The following is an 18997-nucleotide window of genomic DNA, read 5'->3' as shown; positions in this document are numbered from 1 at the left end:
GACAGGCACTAAACGATGCAATTCATCTGAACCTATTACATTGCGTAACGGGATTATAAAATCATGTGTAAGTTAAGGATTTGGAATGAAGCAGTGACCCACTTGAAGATACTACCACGGCCCATTAGGCTGAGAATAAGTCCTCAGAATGAGGAATCGAAAATATCTAATGAAATCAACAATAACAAACCATCCTCAAACGCGTTCTTATCTTAATTTATTTTAAACTCTTTCTTTGTTTACTGTTCGTCCTTGGTAATTCCATTGTTTTGGAAAATAGACCTAAACGAAATCAGCTAACAGCTGTACACCAGCATTATAAAACATTCACCAAATTTTCCCTTGGAACCGGACGTTTTCCAAGGGAAAAGTATCATTAAAATATCTCTACAAAACTATTAACTTAGTACCAGCTGTTGTCCGAACGAATATCTGCTGACAGAAGGGGTTAATATTATAAAACAGTTACTGTTATCAACACATACGACCAGCAAACCCGATTAATGATTGGCAGTCAACTTGTTAATTTCGCAGTGAATCTAATTTTTGTATTGTCCATAAATACTAAATTAGATTTACGTAATTTAACCATGCGATCTTCCCATGTCTCTCTCTTGTTAAGATCTTAAGGGATAATAGACATAACCGTTGACGTAGAATGTTGTAGTTAAATTAAACAAATTAAATCTGAAGGTTTGTGACTATTTAATTTAAAACGACGTTTCAGAGACTGGAATGTCTCCATCCTCAGGTAATACCAACTCTCTACGGAGACAGGAACCAGTTGTGCCAATCGAGTAGGTTTTACACGAGGATGGAGGCATGCCAGTCTCCCAAACATGTTTTAAATTAAAACCAGGAAGTTTAATTGAAATTTAACAATCTGCATTATACAACCTATTGTAACAGATTTTTCTGGGGCAGTATGGTAAATGAAACAAACAAACAAATATGCATGCATTTCTAACAACAAACCCCCACAAATTAATGCTATGGTGACAGAACTGCTTGGTTTAACTCTGAGAATATAAATCGTATAGTAAGCAGATTGTTGGTGACAATGTAAATGCCATAACAATTCCAAAACCCTCTCTTGGATACGATCCTGAACCGTTTATTCGTCTCTCATTTCCCCAACATCCAACCAAGGTGGTAGGTCGCTTAACTAAGGTAATAAAATCTTGAAATTTACGTTCGGCACGACATTACATGGGATTAAAACAATAAGAAATGCATGCAGAATTTGTTGCAGACTCCCTTTGGAAGGCAGCCCACTTTGAGATAAGAAGAAATTACAAAATTCCTATTCAAGTAAGATCTTAAGTTTCTTGTGTGCTTAATCACGTAGAGACCAGTGAAACTCCTTATTTGTACAGTACAACTAGGGCTGGATATCGGCTAGGCTGGCTGTGGTTTTTAGAGGTTTTCCTCAGTTCTTCCGGGACATAACTACAAATTACGCTACGACCGGTTTCTTCAACTTTCTTTCCAGTTCGGTATTCAGTGATAATGTCATTCGACGCTGTACAGTCTGATCTCTTGATATCATCGCTTAATAAACTGCAGAGTAAATAAATTTAAAATGCATTTGTAGTCTGCACCAAAGGATGGATGAATACGGTTTTGGTCCGTGCCTGTTCATTATACACTTCCGTGCAGTTTAAATCGAACGTGCCTTTTCAGAGTTCATTGGCACTTGTCGTAAAATATAGAATACTTTTATTTGAAAATTGATTCTGTAATGCACATTTAACTAAATGTACGGAAAAGAAATGCATATCTAGTGTCGTATAAATATTCATGTATGTTTTAAACAATAAGTAAATGGAATAGTAAATGAATTATGCAAAATTGCGTTGAGCGCAGCTGGAAAATATATATAAGCCCGCTGAAGTACGATTTTCCACTCTAAGCGTAAAACAGTAAATGATGTCAATTGAATAAAAATTTTCTTGGATATTATCCATCGTCTAGTAAATATAAAACGTAAAACGACGTTTCGGAGATGGGACTATCTCCGTCTTCAGGTTCCTACACAGTTGGGCCCACTAGATAGAGATAATCCCTATCTCCGGTCCGGAGATAGGGATTAGATAGAGTCCCATCTCCGAAACGTCGTTTTACGTTTTATATTTTACTAGACTAGATAATATCCAAGGAAATTTTTATTCAAATGACTCTTCACCATCGTCAAGAAGTTTTAGATTTGATAAGTAAATGATGTATTAAAGAATTACTTACGTTCTTAATATGACCACTGTCTAAATCAATCCTTACTTCAGTATATAAAATCCTGTGAGATTTAGCTACATTGTACAGAGAAACGTCACTTTCCGTTTTAGAATACGACGCTACTGGAATTTATAATGTCGCTTACTTCGACAGAGTTGAGAATTACAAAACTTGTTCCCCTGGCCCATGTTGAACTACGACCATCGATCTCCGAACCGGTTGTGATGCTGCGGGTACAGCAGCTGTGATGTGAAGTCCGCTGCTCTCTGCAGGACCAGCCAGACTGATCTTGAACCCGCGTTCTATGTGCGCTAGAGTCGCGTCGAAGACGTCCTCTGGTGAGATGGTGTTGAAGCTTTAAAGCAGTCTTTTGTGTGGTTACAGCGGCAAATTTAATTATCGATGCTAGAATTGGTGGGGTCATTTGAAGTACTTGTTTCCGCGATGTAGCCCACAGTGTGCAGGTTGTGCGATGTCTCTTGCGAACTCACGCCACTACACAGGTATTTCTTGAGAAGGTGATGATGAAATGCCTCGTTTTTATGAAAACCGTGGGTTAATTACCGTGCACGGAAAAACCAAGATCTTAGGCATTAGCTTCAGCTTTCCGGCTGCAGTTTTGTGTGTATTTAATGTGATCCCTTGTGTGCTACGCGTGGGATAAAAATCGAGGTGGATATATGGTTGGCAGTGAAGAAAAATCTGGTAAATGTTCCCTTGTAAAAGTCATATAGTGATTACCGTATGCTTTACTTTTCTTGCTTAGCTCAAAATCCGAATTGTTAAAAATTGCAGTAATAATATTAATTTCTCACTTCTGAACTTGTCTTCATTGTTATTATTCTTTAATTAATAGGCGAAGGAAAATGTTCAAGAATGTGAATCAGTTTGGTGACGCGCTTTCGTCAGAAACCTATAGTCAAATCTTTAGTCAGCTTACATTAAACGCTTTATAACGTTCTATACCTTATCATTGGAACAGATACTCATTTCAATAGTTTGTTGTTCTTGTAACTTCAATTTGTGCGCTGTAAATATGGCTAGCACGCGCAGCAGAACCCGAAGGCTTAGAACGTCTTGAATCGGCTTAGTTTTTCTCTCAACCTTGCGACCAGTTTATCAGAGAGCCACATTTTATTTGCATCTGTTTACTTGGTTTCCTCTTCGCGGCCATGAGAATTACTTTGGTATGATGACGGTAGCTGATGGATCATTCTGATTTGATGTGTTAAATTTGTATGGTGGCATGTTCCGAAAACATGTGTTACTAGTACGAGTGGTATTAAAACCTGCAAGGTCTGATTCGTTGGAATCTTAAAATACAACGCGCCTACGGCGAGAGCTCGCTCTATTTCTGGTGTGTACACATTTATCGGACAATTCTAGCGTTTGAAATCTACGAAAGTGCTTAACTGAAGCAGAAAGTCAATAGTTTGACCAAAATTCTGCATATTCTAGTCTCTTTGACTGCCTCGAATTCACTGCATATTGCATGGTCAGGAAACTTGTCGTTTGTCTCTTCCGTATTCATTTTCGATGTTTGTACAACCTGGCACGAAACTCGAGGTGTTAAGCGAAATATTTAATGGAGAGGAAAATTTGTCTTCACTTCCGGCCTCTACAGCCTCAGCCTTGTTTCTACCGACGTCTTAGTCGGAAATATTGAATACAAGCATCCTGTTGTGTATTCAAGCCGTATTTGGAATCAGCGACAGTCAACAGTCAATACAGAATACCTGTACTTACATCTTATAGCTGACCATTTTCTGAAGAAGAATAAAACTTTATCGTCGTTGGTGCATGCGTAAATATGGACTAATTGGAGCAGTATGATAGTTATTAAGAAAGCCGTACGGTTTCGTGTTCTAATTCTTTTTAATGTAGTGGCGTGTCATAAGCGAGAGTTTATATTTGCTTTGGAGTAGTTGCATAAAGTAATTATATCGTATATTTCAAGTGTAGCCACAAGATTACGGCTTCTGTACCATCCACAATCAAAATGCTATGAAGTATCGAATAAAACAAGTTGTTATAAAAACTTCTTGTAATGCTTTATTGTGTAGATTAATAAAAACTCGATAACTTGTTGAAGTCGGAACATGTAGTTTCGTTCTCAAATTTTCTGCCATGTTAAATGGCGTTTATTTACATTTTGTAAAAGGCTTGTTTGTTTACTGCTTTGTGTAGATTGTCATTTATTCCAAGTATGTCGCCTTAGTCTCATTTTCAGCCATATTGGTTTATAATTTCATGCTATGTTCACCATATTTCTGTTCGTGAATTTTCCATTCAGGTTTTGTAGTTTTTCATCAGCTGTGTTATCAGTCTAAAATTTGTCGCGAACGTCAGTATTGTTTTATCTAATCTTGAACATGGTGCGAAAATTAGATTATAACTTGCATGTACATACATAACAGGAGTATAGAAACCCGAAGAGGTAACGTGTATTGTAATTATATAAGTCCGTCCGCCGATGTTAGCGACTTTTATGGACATTCGCTGTTATTCTACTCTTTCCGTAATTTCGTATTGATGATCTTCAATGATCATCGCCGTTGTATCAGAAATCCGGTTTAGACAACTCATGACCGAGTTCATTCTGTCACAGATCCCTTTTAACCCAGTTTCTTGGCCGAGTAGTTAGCAGAAAACCCTCTGGATAGCCGGTCTCTGGGTCGATTTTTAACCCGGGACCTCCAGAATACGAAGCAGGGAGTGCGGTGAATAGTACTTTAAAAAGAAATCTGTTAGGAAATGTATTTTCTTTGTGTTTATTCGTGCTTTTCAGCGTTTGTGAGGAATTAAAAATCGTCATGCCTGAAATACTATTTGGAGAAAGAGGTTTATGCTTCAAAGGCCTATTGTGAAGAGATGATATCTGCGTCTTCTAAAGCTTTTCTTGTTTTTATCGTCAAAGAGTATTTTTTTAATAAAGGTATATAATTTTTAACATGGTTTTCAGAAAAAAAGTTCTTTTAATGAAACAATTTTGTTTGCCTTTAAACGCAGTCTGTTATCAAGATACATGATAAATACATGGGAATGCAAGTAAAAGGAAACACGTGTCTAAACAAATGTAAGCGCGTATAAGTTAACATTCTTTTCTCATTGTAGTCAAACTGCATGTCTGCTCTGAATGTAACACGTAAGTAATGTTACATTATGAAAACAGACTAAAAATGGTATGTGCTTTCCGCCGTTAAGCAGAAATTTCCACAGAACAGTTACTTTTTATTTGACAACAAACGTATTTTTTCTCTCCTGCAAAATGAATTTTTTGTATATTCGCGGTTTTCCTTACTGATCGACGACGTGAATGACCTAATTTTCATGATTTAATCGTCTTCGTAGTATCGAATGAGAAAGAAATATGGAGTTAATTCCCTCGCGTAAACAGCTGTAGGAACAGAAAATAAATTCGTATAACAGTTTGGTGGGTAAACGTCACTGGAAGAGGCCAGTTGGAGCTCCTTGGTATAGGAGGGAGGGGAATACTAAAATAGATCCTAGTGAAACGGATTGTGATGTTGTGAACTGGTTTGAACTGCGTCTGTCTGTTAACATAAGTGTGAACAACCATTAAAAGCATTCGCTGTTAACATGGCCCATTTTTTGGATTCCGAAGGATTAGACAGTTTATGATGTGAAGCTTTCACGGCGGCTTTCATTAATAAAGTCTTCTCGGACTATCAGCCGTGTTAGATGGCGATTAATCACCATCTAACACGGCTGATGGCCCGAGAAGACTTTATTAATTAGACAGTTTGTTGTCGAGGTTTTCTAGGTTATAGCGTATTATCTTGTAGGTGGTTTCAGAGGAATTTCGCTTGGTCTTCAGGGTAAAACTTCAGGACGAATACGACTGTTTGATGTTGCGCCGTGAAGTCTGGTAGAAGTTTACGGACGTTTCAGAGGTGTTTGTTTCATCCAATATTTAATCGATGATGGATACTGCAAGCGGCCCACATAGATTTTATGTTAATAGTGGAGCCATGTGATATTTACTGATAAATTTTCCATTAGATTTATGTTTGACGTCGGATTCTTACAAAAAGAGTTCAATGAAAAGGGGTGATGTGACAGTCAGTGACAGTTGGGAGGATAATAACAAATTGCGCTATCTTTACTCCGAGACCAGCCAAGTGCTGGGGGCAGAGTTGAAACTCCTAACTGGGGACTGAGGATAAGATAATGTGCTGTTTGGTAAGGACCATTGGACACCTCGTGGAGCGGTGACGGATGAGGATGGAGCATTGGTGGTATGTTTAGCAGGGGTAGCCTAAGAAGAACTTCGAGAAAAACCTGTTTTAATGCCACTTCGTATGTTTTAAGACGCATAAATTGGGGGCATGCCTGTATAGACATTCCTGTGCTAAAAATTTGACAAAAGTAGGGTTATGTGTAGTGTTTAGTATTTGTTAATTGTTGGCTTTTGCTTGTTACAGAGTGTGATGAAGCATGCGGGCAAGAATAACATTAAGAATGTGAATTCCTTGAACTTAAGTGACGAGAAGCCAAGAATTGATACTGGGCAAAAGATCAACAGTAATCACCACATTGGTTCGAATCCTGCGCAGGTAAGCCAACGTAAATGTTCAGTGAAATTTGAAGTTCACACGGCGGTGAAGGTCTTCTGAATAGAAAATCCGTGTGGGCTGTAGGTACGTACCAACGTTTCGGAGGAGCGTGCTACCTCCATCTTTATCCATGAAGATGGAGGCATATGCATTATGGAAAATTTATGTTTATTTTGTTATATTTATACCTTAGTACAAAATTCTGATAGCTTATGCTTGTATGTGGTCTGGTTCCCATAGCAGAGATTTTTTGCGTTTACACTTAATAATAATGTTATTTGTGCTTTAATAGTTGTAAATACTGGGACCCTCAGGCAACTCCCCTTTCGTTTAAAACATACCCGTAAACTGGTCATTCTTACTAAATACCACCCGAAGACAATTTTGATGTGAATTCGCATCCTTCGTAATGGCCCTAGAGTCCAGAAACATCCATAATCAAGTGTCTTCGCGCCTGGTTGGGTCGTACAACTTCTGCTTCACGAGTGCTATATTGATAGTTAAGTTGAGAGCATCTGCCCGCGAGAGGGGGCTAATAGTGACTGTCGTGTGTCAAAACAAATACCGTAGTCTGTTCTTATTGTTTAAAACGTCCCCGCCAGATGGCAGTCATGTACAGGATCAAGTTACACGAAGTATTAGCTTTTCCCGGCAGATGGAAGAACAGTCGGAAAGGAGGAGGAGGTTTATTTGAATTGATTCTGTGGACTGTGTCATAATCAGACTAGAAATTACTTCAGCAGTGTTTATACAGTTGTTATTACGGGTATTTTACATGGGCGATCACTGAAGTAAGATGTTCGACAGGAGCCACTGCAAACTGTGTTTGTTGGATTTTTTAAATTTAAGTACACTTTTCTACTGCACGTTATTATAACATCGCATGGTTGGATGCTTGTGAATGAAGTGGAACGGACCGTGAAGTAAACTGCCGTGTCCTGTTTGGTGGGCGTCCCAGAATCTTTCCGGAGGAACAGAGGAAAATCATGTAATCTCTCAGACAAGATAATCGGTTTCTGGGCTAAGATCTGATTCCGATACCTCCAAGATCCGAAGTAGTAGCGCTCATCACAACACCAAAACGTTCGGTCTGGTATTCGGTGCAAACACTGCATAACAGATATGGAAAAATATCAAATGAGATGGCGGAAGAATTTTGGAAAAGTGAAAAGTTTCCGGTGGTTCGTTACTGCCGAGATTTAGAAATGTACGTATTTATGGTGCGGTGCTTAGGTTTATTAATGACTGTTTCAAGAACACGTTACTCATCATCACCATGGAATGAGGCTAAATATTCTAACCCGTGATGATTAATTCGTGCGCAAAATATACTTCAAACGTAAACTTTACTCCAGCTCTACTCCTGAGAAGCGAAACTACCCGTATAGACGTTTGATGTGAGAGGCAGACTGAGACAGCTGGTCGTGGTGGCCAGGGGAGAAATTAACCCTACGGTGATCGAACCCCAGTCATTCAGACCGTAGCTAGTCATTTTACTGAAAAGTCAGCTCGAAATGGAAGGCCACCATTTGTCAGGATTCCAGAAACGATGTCTGTTGAAGCATAATTTCAGGTGGAAATTTATACGATTAAGATAGCTAAAACGATTATATGAATTGCAGAATTGAAGCAGCGGATGTTTGAGAAAGATGCTGAGGCCCTGACAATGACAAACCTGTTCTTCCAATATTTTATAGCCCCACCGTAACAGTGGATTAAGCGAGACTGGGTTGAGCATGAATGTGAAACCAAAAACAGTCCGCCAGAAAAAATGTAGGCCAGATCACTGATTTGTAAGACGCGGACATTCGGTCGTTGTTTTTTATGGCATAACTCACGGTCCTATGTACAGACTTTGATAAACTACACGTTTAAAAATTTGAAAACGCCGACGACTTCAAGGTTGTGATAAAGCAGTGAAGAAAACGAGATTCGGTTTTGTGTTCCTTGCACGAACTAATGCATTATGGAGACTGGTCATGACTGTCGGTCAGAATGTTTCAGCTCCGAAACTACTCGATAAATCTCGATTAACCGTTTACAAGCCAATGATTAACTGTATGTAAGATTTGAGGTTTTCACAGCGGTGAGTATGAAGATTTCTGTATGTTCCACCCGCTTCAGCATTCGGTAAATTTTCGATTTGTATTTATGGGTTTCGTGTGATTCTTAGTGTAAACAACATTGTCTATTTGATCTTTGCAATGGCGAAGTCTTATTCTTTCTTTGCGATATGGACTGAATTCTTAAATAATGTTTAGACGAGCTTCTGCTTCAAAGAGTTAATTTTGGTATCGGGAGTCTACGCTGAAAATGTCTAGTCCAATTTTATGTTGATGCATATCAGTGAAATACAAAAGCCTTTTTATATGAACCTCAGATCAGTTTCCTCATAAATGGTTTATTGTACGAAATATTAGTAAGTAGTTGTTAAAATTGGCAGATTTGATTTATTTATGGTTTCTTTTACGAAACTGCTAGTAGCCCATACTATACACGTTCTAGTGATAGGGTGATCAATTTAATAAACTGGAAAGTACTAAAAGCTTGTAAAGTTAGCCAGATTTTGGGCCGAGATTTGAACTCAGGATCTCCCGAGTACGAAGTAAGTGTGCTGCCCTTTCAGTCGCGACGTTTGGTGGCATCTTTTAACTGAAATAGACCCAAATTTCAATTCCATGCCCACTTAACGAACCACCCATAAGGAAAAATAATTTGCCTGTCTAGTCTAATATCGGCGCTTTTTTATTGGTTTCAAAACGTCACATCTGTGTGTGTCTATCTGAAAGCCTGTGAGGCGTGCAAAAGAGCGAAGGACGCGTGTCGAAAGTATTGGAGTAAGCCTACACCTTTAAGCTTTTGTTCAGAAATAGTTCGAATGTCGTTTCCAGTGCATAATATTCAGCAAACAGTCTGTATTCTCTAGGATCGACTGCTAACTATGCAATCCTCTCGTTCGGACTAATATATACGAATGGAAATACCCAATAGACTGCGTGGTACAAGAATTCACATTAGATCGCATTACGTTCTACAACTTGGAGCTAATCAATATTATCGATCGTTGCATATCCGATAGGAATGCGCTGGGAAATTTTAGATATAAAGGCGGTTATACATCCTTGAGTCAATTTCTTTGTGGCAGACAGTACACGAATAAAGAAGTCGTACATTGAAATGGATTTCCGTGTGTATACAGGACAAATTTAAATCTCTTCTTTTGGGCGAGTACTATCCACTACTCCCTAGGGGATAAAGCGGCCAAAGCCTAAAGCTGGAGTTACACCTTTACTCCCCCATACGTGTTAATGGCTTGGTGCTTAGCTAAGCACCACGAACGTCTTTAATATTACGAGGTAAATAAATATCTCGTGTTGAGTTTCAATGCATAAATTTACAATCTATGCTGTTGAATGAATGTCTTTTCGTTTATCGCAGAATGTTTTGTTGCAATGTTGCAATTTAATTGTTAGTAGGCTTACTGGATCGTTGAGTCTTGATTTCAGGGCTCCAGAAATACCCTCTAAGTCGCCACAGGCGAGTTAACGAAATCCGGTGGCCAGTATAAAAATAGTTGTATGGAGCGCACTGCGAGATTGGTTGAATACATACGTCTGCCATTAAGAGTGTAGTAGATTTTAATTTGTATTTCTGGAACATCGGCTGACAGATGGTTACGTCCATGTGCTTCTTTGTCGGTCTTTAGTAGGTGCTCTGATCTTAGTTGATGATCAACATAATTTTGTGGAGGTATCTTACTGATATCCTATAAAACGAACAAAGTTTATTGTACCAACTCTAAATGGTTTTGACTCCGGTGTATTGCAATGTGGATTATTGAGTTTTTGGACTTTTGGTATTCTTAAACACACACATTACGTTTCGAAAACCGGATCTGTCTTCGTCCTGAGGTGTAAGGAAGTAATTCAAACTGCGAAGGGCTTCGATGTCGCAGTTCCTGTGTAAATGGTATAGTAGGTGCATTTTTCTCGGGCGTTGATTGATACATTCGTTTCCTAAGCCGTTATGAGCTTTTAATCTGTAAAACTAATGCCACGAGTTGATGACTGAAATCCCTGTAAAACGCATGAATAAATAAGGGCTTGTACCCTGTTAAGCGCGTTTTGAGCTGAGGTTTAGTGATAATAATTGATGCACAATTTAAACCATCTTTAAATATCAATGACCGATGCAGAGTAATCACCGTCATACTGGTAGCTTTACCGGGATATATCGGCCAGGATTCAGCGCAGAAACTGAGAGATTATTTTGGCGGCATGCATTTTATCAATAGGACATTGCACATAACATCGGATACCAGTATTTATTCAATTTTGTATAATACGTATATGTACATGAACTGTGTTCGGTCTACTACATTCCCTGAAAAAGCACGACGTAATGGAGGCGTATGGAAGGCGTGGAGATTGGACACCAAACAATCTTACTAGTAAAGTACCTTGCATTTGTTATAAATAATTATACCTTTTAATATTTTGTGATACAGCTAACCGACGATCTGAAACAAGGAAAGAAGATGAAGTTCCAGGAATTAAAACGAGAAGCTGAGAATAGGGAAAACTGGAGAGCTCTTTTTGGGCAGAGCAATGGACCTGTCGTCAGACAGAACGCTGAATAATATTAAATATTTTGTATTCTCGTGATTGGAGACTTTTTCTGATAAGAACTGGTTTCCATTTGATCCGTTTGCTTGTTTATGCAGTAAACTGCTTCGGTTTTTCATTGCTGGGAAGCAGACCGTTGACCGCATGATATTCTCTTCTTTTAACGTGGCACTCCTTTCTGTGGACTTGTAAAACAGCAAATAGAGAGGATTTGAGGTTTTTACAGCGGTGAGTATGAAGATTTATGTCTTCTGGGTTGTTGCGCTGTGTAGTCTGGTCGACGTTTACCAACGTTTCAGAGGTCATACTGCCTCCGTCATCAGGGCGATGAGTATGAAGATTTCTGTCTTCTTGGTTGTTGCGCTGTGTAGTCTGGTCGATGTTAACCAACGTTTCAGAGGTCATACTGCCTCCATCATCAGGGCGGTGAGTATGAAGATTTATGTCTTCTGGGTTGTTGCGCTGTGTAGTCTGGTCGACGTTTACCAACGTTTCAGAGGTCATACTGCCTCCGTCATCAGGGCGATGAGTATGAAGATTTCTGTCTTCTTGGTTGTTGCGCTGTGTAGTCTGGTCGATGTTAACCAACGTTTCAGAGGTCATACTGCCTCCATCATCAGGGCGATGAGTATGAAGATTTATGTCTTCTGGGTTGTTGCGCTGTGTAGTCTGGTAGATGTTTACCAACATTTCTTAGGTCATACTGCCTCCATCATCAGGGCGATGAGTATGAAGATTTATGTCTTCTGGGTTGTTGCGCTGTGTAGTCTGGTCGATGTTTACCAACATTTCTTAGGTCATACTGCCTCCATCATCAGGGCGATGAGTATGAAGATTTATGTCTTCTGGGTTGTTGCGCTGTGTAGTCTGGTCGATGTTTACCAACGTTTCTGAGGTCATACTGCCTCCATCATCAGGGCGATGAGTATGAAGATTTATGTCTTCTCGGTTGTTGCGCTGTGTAGTCTGGTCGATGTTTACCAACGTTTCTGAGGTCATACTGCGGTAAACATCTACCAGACTACAAAGCGCAACAACCCAGAAGACAGAAATCTTCAGCAAATAGACCTAATACGAGCCGTAACAAGTGTTTTAATGCTCTTGTTTGTTGTCGCCTTTGTTATTAGTCGCTTTATGGTGTAATTGTAGGGCTGACGGGTAAATTGTGGATGGGGTTTCCAGAGGCTAATCACGCGATTTGTGAAACAAGCCTCTTGTATTAGTGCTAATGGAAATGTATCACATGAAACTCTTGGATTTGGCGCGGAAGGAAGGTAAATCTGTTGTGGTTCAAAAAGACTAAGAATCACTAGCTAGAGAACAATGCCAAAGGGCTTAGTACGACACGGAACGATGCATCATTGACGGTTCATAGGAGATGAAGCGACAAGCGAAATTGTGGCATCTGAATACGGTTTACATGTGCATGGAGCTGTGTCTTAACGGCGTTGTTCGTAATTAAGCACAAAGCATAATAGTGTTGTCCCCATGAAAAGGTGACTTCACGATTTCTTTCTTAGCAGTTTGAACTTTCTGCGAAGCAGTTTATATTTTATAACCGTTGACTAGACGCTCGTATGAAGATAGGCCTTGTACCTACGTTTACGGGTGCCGCCTAGATCTGAGCGTAATTTGTGGATACTTGAATTGAACCAGTTAATGAATAAACTGCATTTAAAACAAGGAGCCCAGTATAAATTAGTTCAGAGTGCCACGTAAGTTGTATTCTTTACGTTTCACTCATTGTAAATTAAGGTGATCTGAGTTTTACAGTGTAATATAACTTATTCCTAAGGCCGGGGTTCGATAAATATACGAAATTGTGTTGCAATAAACATGAGTAGATGTTGCGAAAATATGTCGTAAAAAGGGCGACGTACAACTTAACGTAAAATTTAGCCAGTAAAATACCGCAGTATAAAAATCTTCAAGACTCCAAAACGAGGTTAGATAAATAAACAGAATATGAATTATGGGCTCGGTGCCGTTTTAATTTAACGTGTTAAGTTTCTCCAAAGGAAAAAGAAAACAGAATTCTTGACTTCGAACAGTTTCATTAGCTGACTTTTGATACTGTCGTTACAGGATATAATGAGCGACGAGGTTACTTAACGATACTGTATGAATTATAGATGTTATTAGAGTCGGTTGGCTTGAATTAGCAAAGCTTTCTCTGTTGAATGTGCTGTGTAACTTCATATAATAAGTCCAGAATGAAATATGAATTGCAGAAAATGAGGAAAAGAGTAGTTTCACACTATTTTTACCCTTTAAAGGACAAAACTTACCTTAACAATATTTAAAAGTATTATTCTTACCTCCAAGAAAACACGCCTTATTGTCGTCACTGAGGTATTTTATTGATCTTTATAAATATTTTGTTCACGGTGGCGAGTGTGAAAATGACCGTCTTTTGGGACGTTACACCATGCAGTCCGGCGGAAGTTTTCTGACGTTTCAGAGTTGATTGCTGCATCCATCGTCAGGGCGATGATGGAAGCAGATAAGCCTCGTGGGGTGACGCTTTTTATGAGGGGGTAGACAAAAGCAACCGCCACAGTGGTCTAGCGGTTAGAACGCTGGCCTTGTAATCCTGGGGTCCCGGGTTCAATTCCCGGTGGTGCTCAGATTTATAACTTGTGTTGGGCAAGGCCGTGGTCTAGGTAACACGGAGTTTTCCTCCGTGGCATCCCAACAATTACTCCATTCACACACAGAAGAAGGCAATGGCAAACCACTTCTGGATCATCTGCCAAGAACGTATATGAACAGGTCCCAGTCCGAGAAAAGGATGGAAGGATCCTGTTCATATGGACCTGTCCTCAGACAGAACACTAATAATAAAAAAAAGACAAAAACCCTTACAGATCCTAAGTTCTGCCTATGATAAGCTTTCAGGCAAAGAAAATTGGCGAAAATTGTTTAATTTCCCAGCGCTTAACACTCCGTGCATCCATCGAGTAACAAATGTAGGGATGTTTTGTACTCCTTCTTTAGGTTGTATTCATGAACAATTCAAAATGAAAATGTTTGATCTTTTGCCGGTATTAAGCGTTTTTAAGACTCACCACTTAGGTTAGAAAATAAAATGAGAATAGTATTTTGGTTAGAATAATTATCCTTACATTAATTACCATCGGGTAAACCCCCCTTTTTTCACCCCCGCAGTACGCATCCCTTGATTTTGTCCTTTGTGAGATTTTACATTTTAAAGGTTTCTCTCTGAACATGCCTACCACTACCACCCCCTTTTAAAATACAGCCACACTCACTTTTACCACTCAAACTCCCCCTAATTCCCTCGCTTTTAAATTATTTCCGTCACGAGGAAACCTTTATCATCTGTCCTCGATGGACTGTGTAGGTCTGTCAGATAATGCGAGATTGTAATTGGCGACCCGTTTTTGATTGGCTTAACTGGTTGATTGTGGGGGTAATTGCATCGCGCACCCCTCCCCCCGTTACTCATCTCCCTTTCACTTTAAGCCTAGCATTTGCTGGTTGTATATTTTCAATCAAACTTCCAACTTGCAGTGTTCTGTCAAAGCTGCGGAATAATTTATAATCTGGTGTAGCGTGTAGGTTTGGGGACGAGAGAGAGAGTTGTTAATAGCAGGCAACACGGTCTCTCGCACGAAATGCACTACAAAGCCTTCCATGGAAATAAGTGTGTATATTGCATATGTTTATTAATTAAAATCCAATCAGGGAAAGCTTATGCAACATGGTACGATTGTTGGAACTGATATTTGGAGCATATTTTGTGCCACGTAATTTTTATTTTTGTTTTGTTAGTTTGATTTTGATCGTAAAGATGAATTTAAACTGGCGGAAACTTGGCGTTTACTGCCAGAACCCCTCCCCTTGTTCATTAATACACCATCATCTAGGGTTTGGAAACATCAGCGGCAATTAATACGTCGAATGATAATAAATGAAGGTGGTGTTTTTTTTCCTTTTACCGTTTTCGTGCTGCCAACATTTCTTTATTACACATATTGTTTCTGACCTGAACATCTGATTAACTTCCTACCATCTCTGACATTTCAAGGTGATTATTAAATTTTTATCAGTTGAAGTTGGGTCTTTTTGTGGACACATAGGCCTAACTAACTAACTAGATGGCTTACCGAATTCGAAGGTTCATCACCGAATTAACCAAACCCTGGACCCTGTCCTGGGCCAACAAAATTCAGTCTCCTTCAACTCCTATCTCCCATAGATCCCGCCTGACATTATACTCCCATCTACGTCTAGGTCTCCCCAGCAGTCTCTTCCCCTCAGGCTTCCAAACCAACACCCGGTGCACACCTCTTGTCCCATCCATGCGCGCTACATGTCCCGCCCATCTCATTCGTCTCGACTTAATCACCCTGACAATATTGGAGGAGGAGTACAGATTTTTAAGCTCATCATTATGCAGTTTTCTCCATACCCCATCGTCTTTTGTCCTAGGTCCAAATATCCTCCTCAACACCCTATTCTAAAACACCTGCAATGTGTGTTACTCCCTCTGAGTGAGTGACCATGTTTCACACCCATAAAAAACAACAGTCAAAATTATTGCTTTGTATACTTTAATTTTCAGGTTCTTAGAAATCAGACGGGAAGACAAAATATTTTGAACTGAGAAGTAGCAAGCATTTCCAGAATTTAATCTCCTCCTAACTTCCTCATGAGTGTCATTTTCATTTGTTATTGTTGTTCCCAGATATTTGAACTTTGTAACCCTTGACACATAGGCCTACCACAAATAATACCGTTATATTCCCTATTACATTCAGCACCAAAATAACGATGCAATTTCAGTGAGAACATTGGTAAAGATGACGAATTTCCTGGTATTTTATGGATGCAGAACAATTATTTCGCTAATGTCGCTGTCATGTGTATACGTCGGTCTCACGTTGACCGTCATTTATTTAATGAATAGTCTCGTCCCTTTGAAAGGATGTAGCAGATTTTTTATGAATGACCTCTCCACACTGACGTTTGCAACCAGAAACGAAAATTGTCATGCCGATAATCGACCAATATCCTCTAAAAGATTATACATCGTTAAATGAAGTGATTATTATGATCAGTGAATTTATAAACGTGTGGAAACGACGCTTTCACGGGGAGTTGTTAAGCACGCAGGCAGCTTTAGCTTCGCCAGACATTTCTTCTTCCTCCTGAGTTGACGTGTCTTCGTGAGGACGGGAGGTGGGAGGTACTTGGACATTACTCATTGTTAAGGCTTGTCTCGAACTCCGGGCTTCGGAATTAGCAGTGTTGAACCATTTATTTCCGCTTTCTTCCCAAGACGTAAGATTAAATGTACAAAGCTATAATATTAACGGTTGTCTTACGTTTGTGTGAAATTTATACTCATTTAAACGAAGAACATCGATGTTGAAAGTGTTTTAAGTGCAAAGGGCTCAGGATTTTTTTAATTAGGGCAGATGAAATTACAAAGTACTAGAGGAAACTACATAGTGAGGAACTTTGGGGATATAAAATCAAAGATGGGAGATGGAGGACACTTGGGGGTCTTGTAAATAAGAGGATGATATTAAAATGAATCTTACAGAAGAAGGGAGTTCAGCGATGAGCTAAATGAAACTGGTTTCATTGGCTGACTTTTGTGAACACATTCAATAAGTATCGATTTATATAAAAGCAGGACATTTCTTGAGCAGTTGATTAGGTATGCTGTTAACATCTTATATTCTACTACCAGAGTCAGTTCGATTCGTTGTTTCCAGCTGCAAACTTCTCTTATTCCTTTCCTAACTTCAGACTTATTCTGGCTCAGAAACTTTGGAGAAACTTCAACATAAGCAGAGGCATTGATGTGTATGGCGATTATAGGCCTATTTCTGATGGAGCCTTGCCACAGCTTTGGTGGCAAGACGATGGCTTCTCATCACGGAAACCTGGATTCAGTCATGGGCTGCGTCATGTTAGGTTTGTGGTGGAGGAAATGGCATGGAAGCAGGGTTTTCTCAGAGATTTTTTTTTTTGGTTTTCTGCTACTGATTATCCCACCATTGCGTCATACTTACCACTTCATCACGAGCTCTACGTAGCCCTGAGCGAGCAGCACGTTACCATACCTCGGTTATAAGTTAGAGGCTTCATCTGTAACCCTGCTCTTGGCTAGTCTCGGAGCTAATGTACTTTTATCTCTGATGGAGAAGTTCAGTTGGGATGGGCTTTAACGCCCACTGTACAACGTTGATGAGTCGGCCACGCTTTGATCTCTTCCGTAAAGCCCGAAGACTGATATTTGTAGCTCCTGCTTGTATGGGATGTGCCGAGAATTACGGATATGCTAAATAGATGAAAGTATTGTTGATGGGGCAGCAGGCAGTTCTGAAACGTCGGCAGACGTCTGTCAGACTCCAGGTGCAACATCCAAAAAAGTCATCTTTATACCCTCCGCCGCGAGAAAATGAAATCTCACCAGTTGAAAATAGTTTCAACCCAATGTCGCGATTGAGTGATGAAGTAAGCTTTCTTAAGCCTCGTATCTGTGAAGTCTAGTTCCGTTTTTGGCCCGGAAGTCGGCTATCTTTCGGTGGCCTGCTTTCCCCATATGATTAATGTTGGGATAGTGCTTTAAAATAGACCATGACTACTTCCTTCCACATCCTTATTAATTAATTTTTTACAGTGACGTATTCGACGCTGTGTGATATGTGCCGTTGAAAGAGTGTCAGAGACCACTCAGCTAATTTCGCTGACAGTTTGGATTTGCAGACTAAACTGAAAAATGTAGAGCGAATTGAGTTTTGGCCTTTATTAGCTCAATATAATACCTATTTCATATAAAGCACAAATAGAATGTTATACATATTTTTAAGTGGTTCTAATTTCAAGTGGAAAGATTCAACTCCTGAAGGCCCTGCACGTTAGATAAGAATATCTCGCATATTCTGAAAATGTTAAAGTCTTGTCTCATTGGTTAGCCCTTTCCAAGCAGAGAATCTTATAAAGCGATTATTATTTTTCCTTTTTATGTAGTAACCTATAACTTCCACAGATAATGCCTGTTTTGTCTACTCTTATTCCCAGTCTTTGCCGAAACGCTGGATAATTTTCAGCATTCAATACAGCTCATCCTGGAAAGCCCAAGTTGCGCATTTTTCCATATAGTTTAATAGAATGTTCATATATATCACATATTTAGATCAATGTAGGCAGAGTTAACAGTACTGAAATAGTTTTGTTATTTTTGTTCTGTTCGTTGCACGGAAGTGATTAACAACAGAGGAACGATGCCCTGTCTGTCTTAGTTTTTCTTTTCTTAAACACCCTTGTAGTCATATTGTTTAGTGAAATAACAGTTATCTCTGCTTGTGTTTTCATGTGTGTTTATTTTGTCTTTTGAACTTTCAGTGTCTGGCGTCACTTAACCACGACGCTGCGGGCACAAGCGACGACAGTGGAAGGGCGTCAGAGCGGTTAAACGGGCCCATAGCTTCTCGTGATCGAGATAGCTCACACGACAGGCTCAGTGATGTGAGTATTGACAGTTTATAAGCCAAACTTGGCCGTTTCAGGGGTGAAGGAGAGCGA

General features: G+C 39.5%; 1 protein-coding gene across 3 annotated transcripts in view; it reads left to right on the top strand.

Moving 5' to 3' along the window:
- The window catches only part of LOC110831182 (uncharacterized), a 115718-nt gene that overhangs the window by 22260 nt on the left and 74461 nt on the right, over window positions 1–18997 (top strand). For all 3 annotated transcript variants that reach the window (XM_022066890.2, XM_022066889.2, XM_022066888.2), the window contains exons 2-3: window positions 6678–6809; window positions 18818–18940. In XM_022066890.2, coding sequence (XP_021922582.1) covers window positions 6678–6809; window positions 18818–18940 — 255 coding nt within the window. The remainder of the gene's footprint in view (window positions 1–6677; window positions 6810–18817; window positions 18941–18997) is intronic.

Source organism: Zootermopsis nevadensis, unplaced genomic scaffold, assembly GCF_977971745.1.
Source record: "Zootermopsis nevadensis isolate Lab colony 2312 unplaced genomic scaffold, Znev_1.0 Znev_ptg000015l, whole genome shotgun sequence".
NCBI classification, from domain to species: Eukaryota; Metazoa; Arthropoda; class Insecta; order Blattodea; family Termopsidae; genus Zootermopsis; species Zootermopsis nevadensis.
This window is presented reverse-complemented; position numbering and strand designations above follow the sequence as displayed.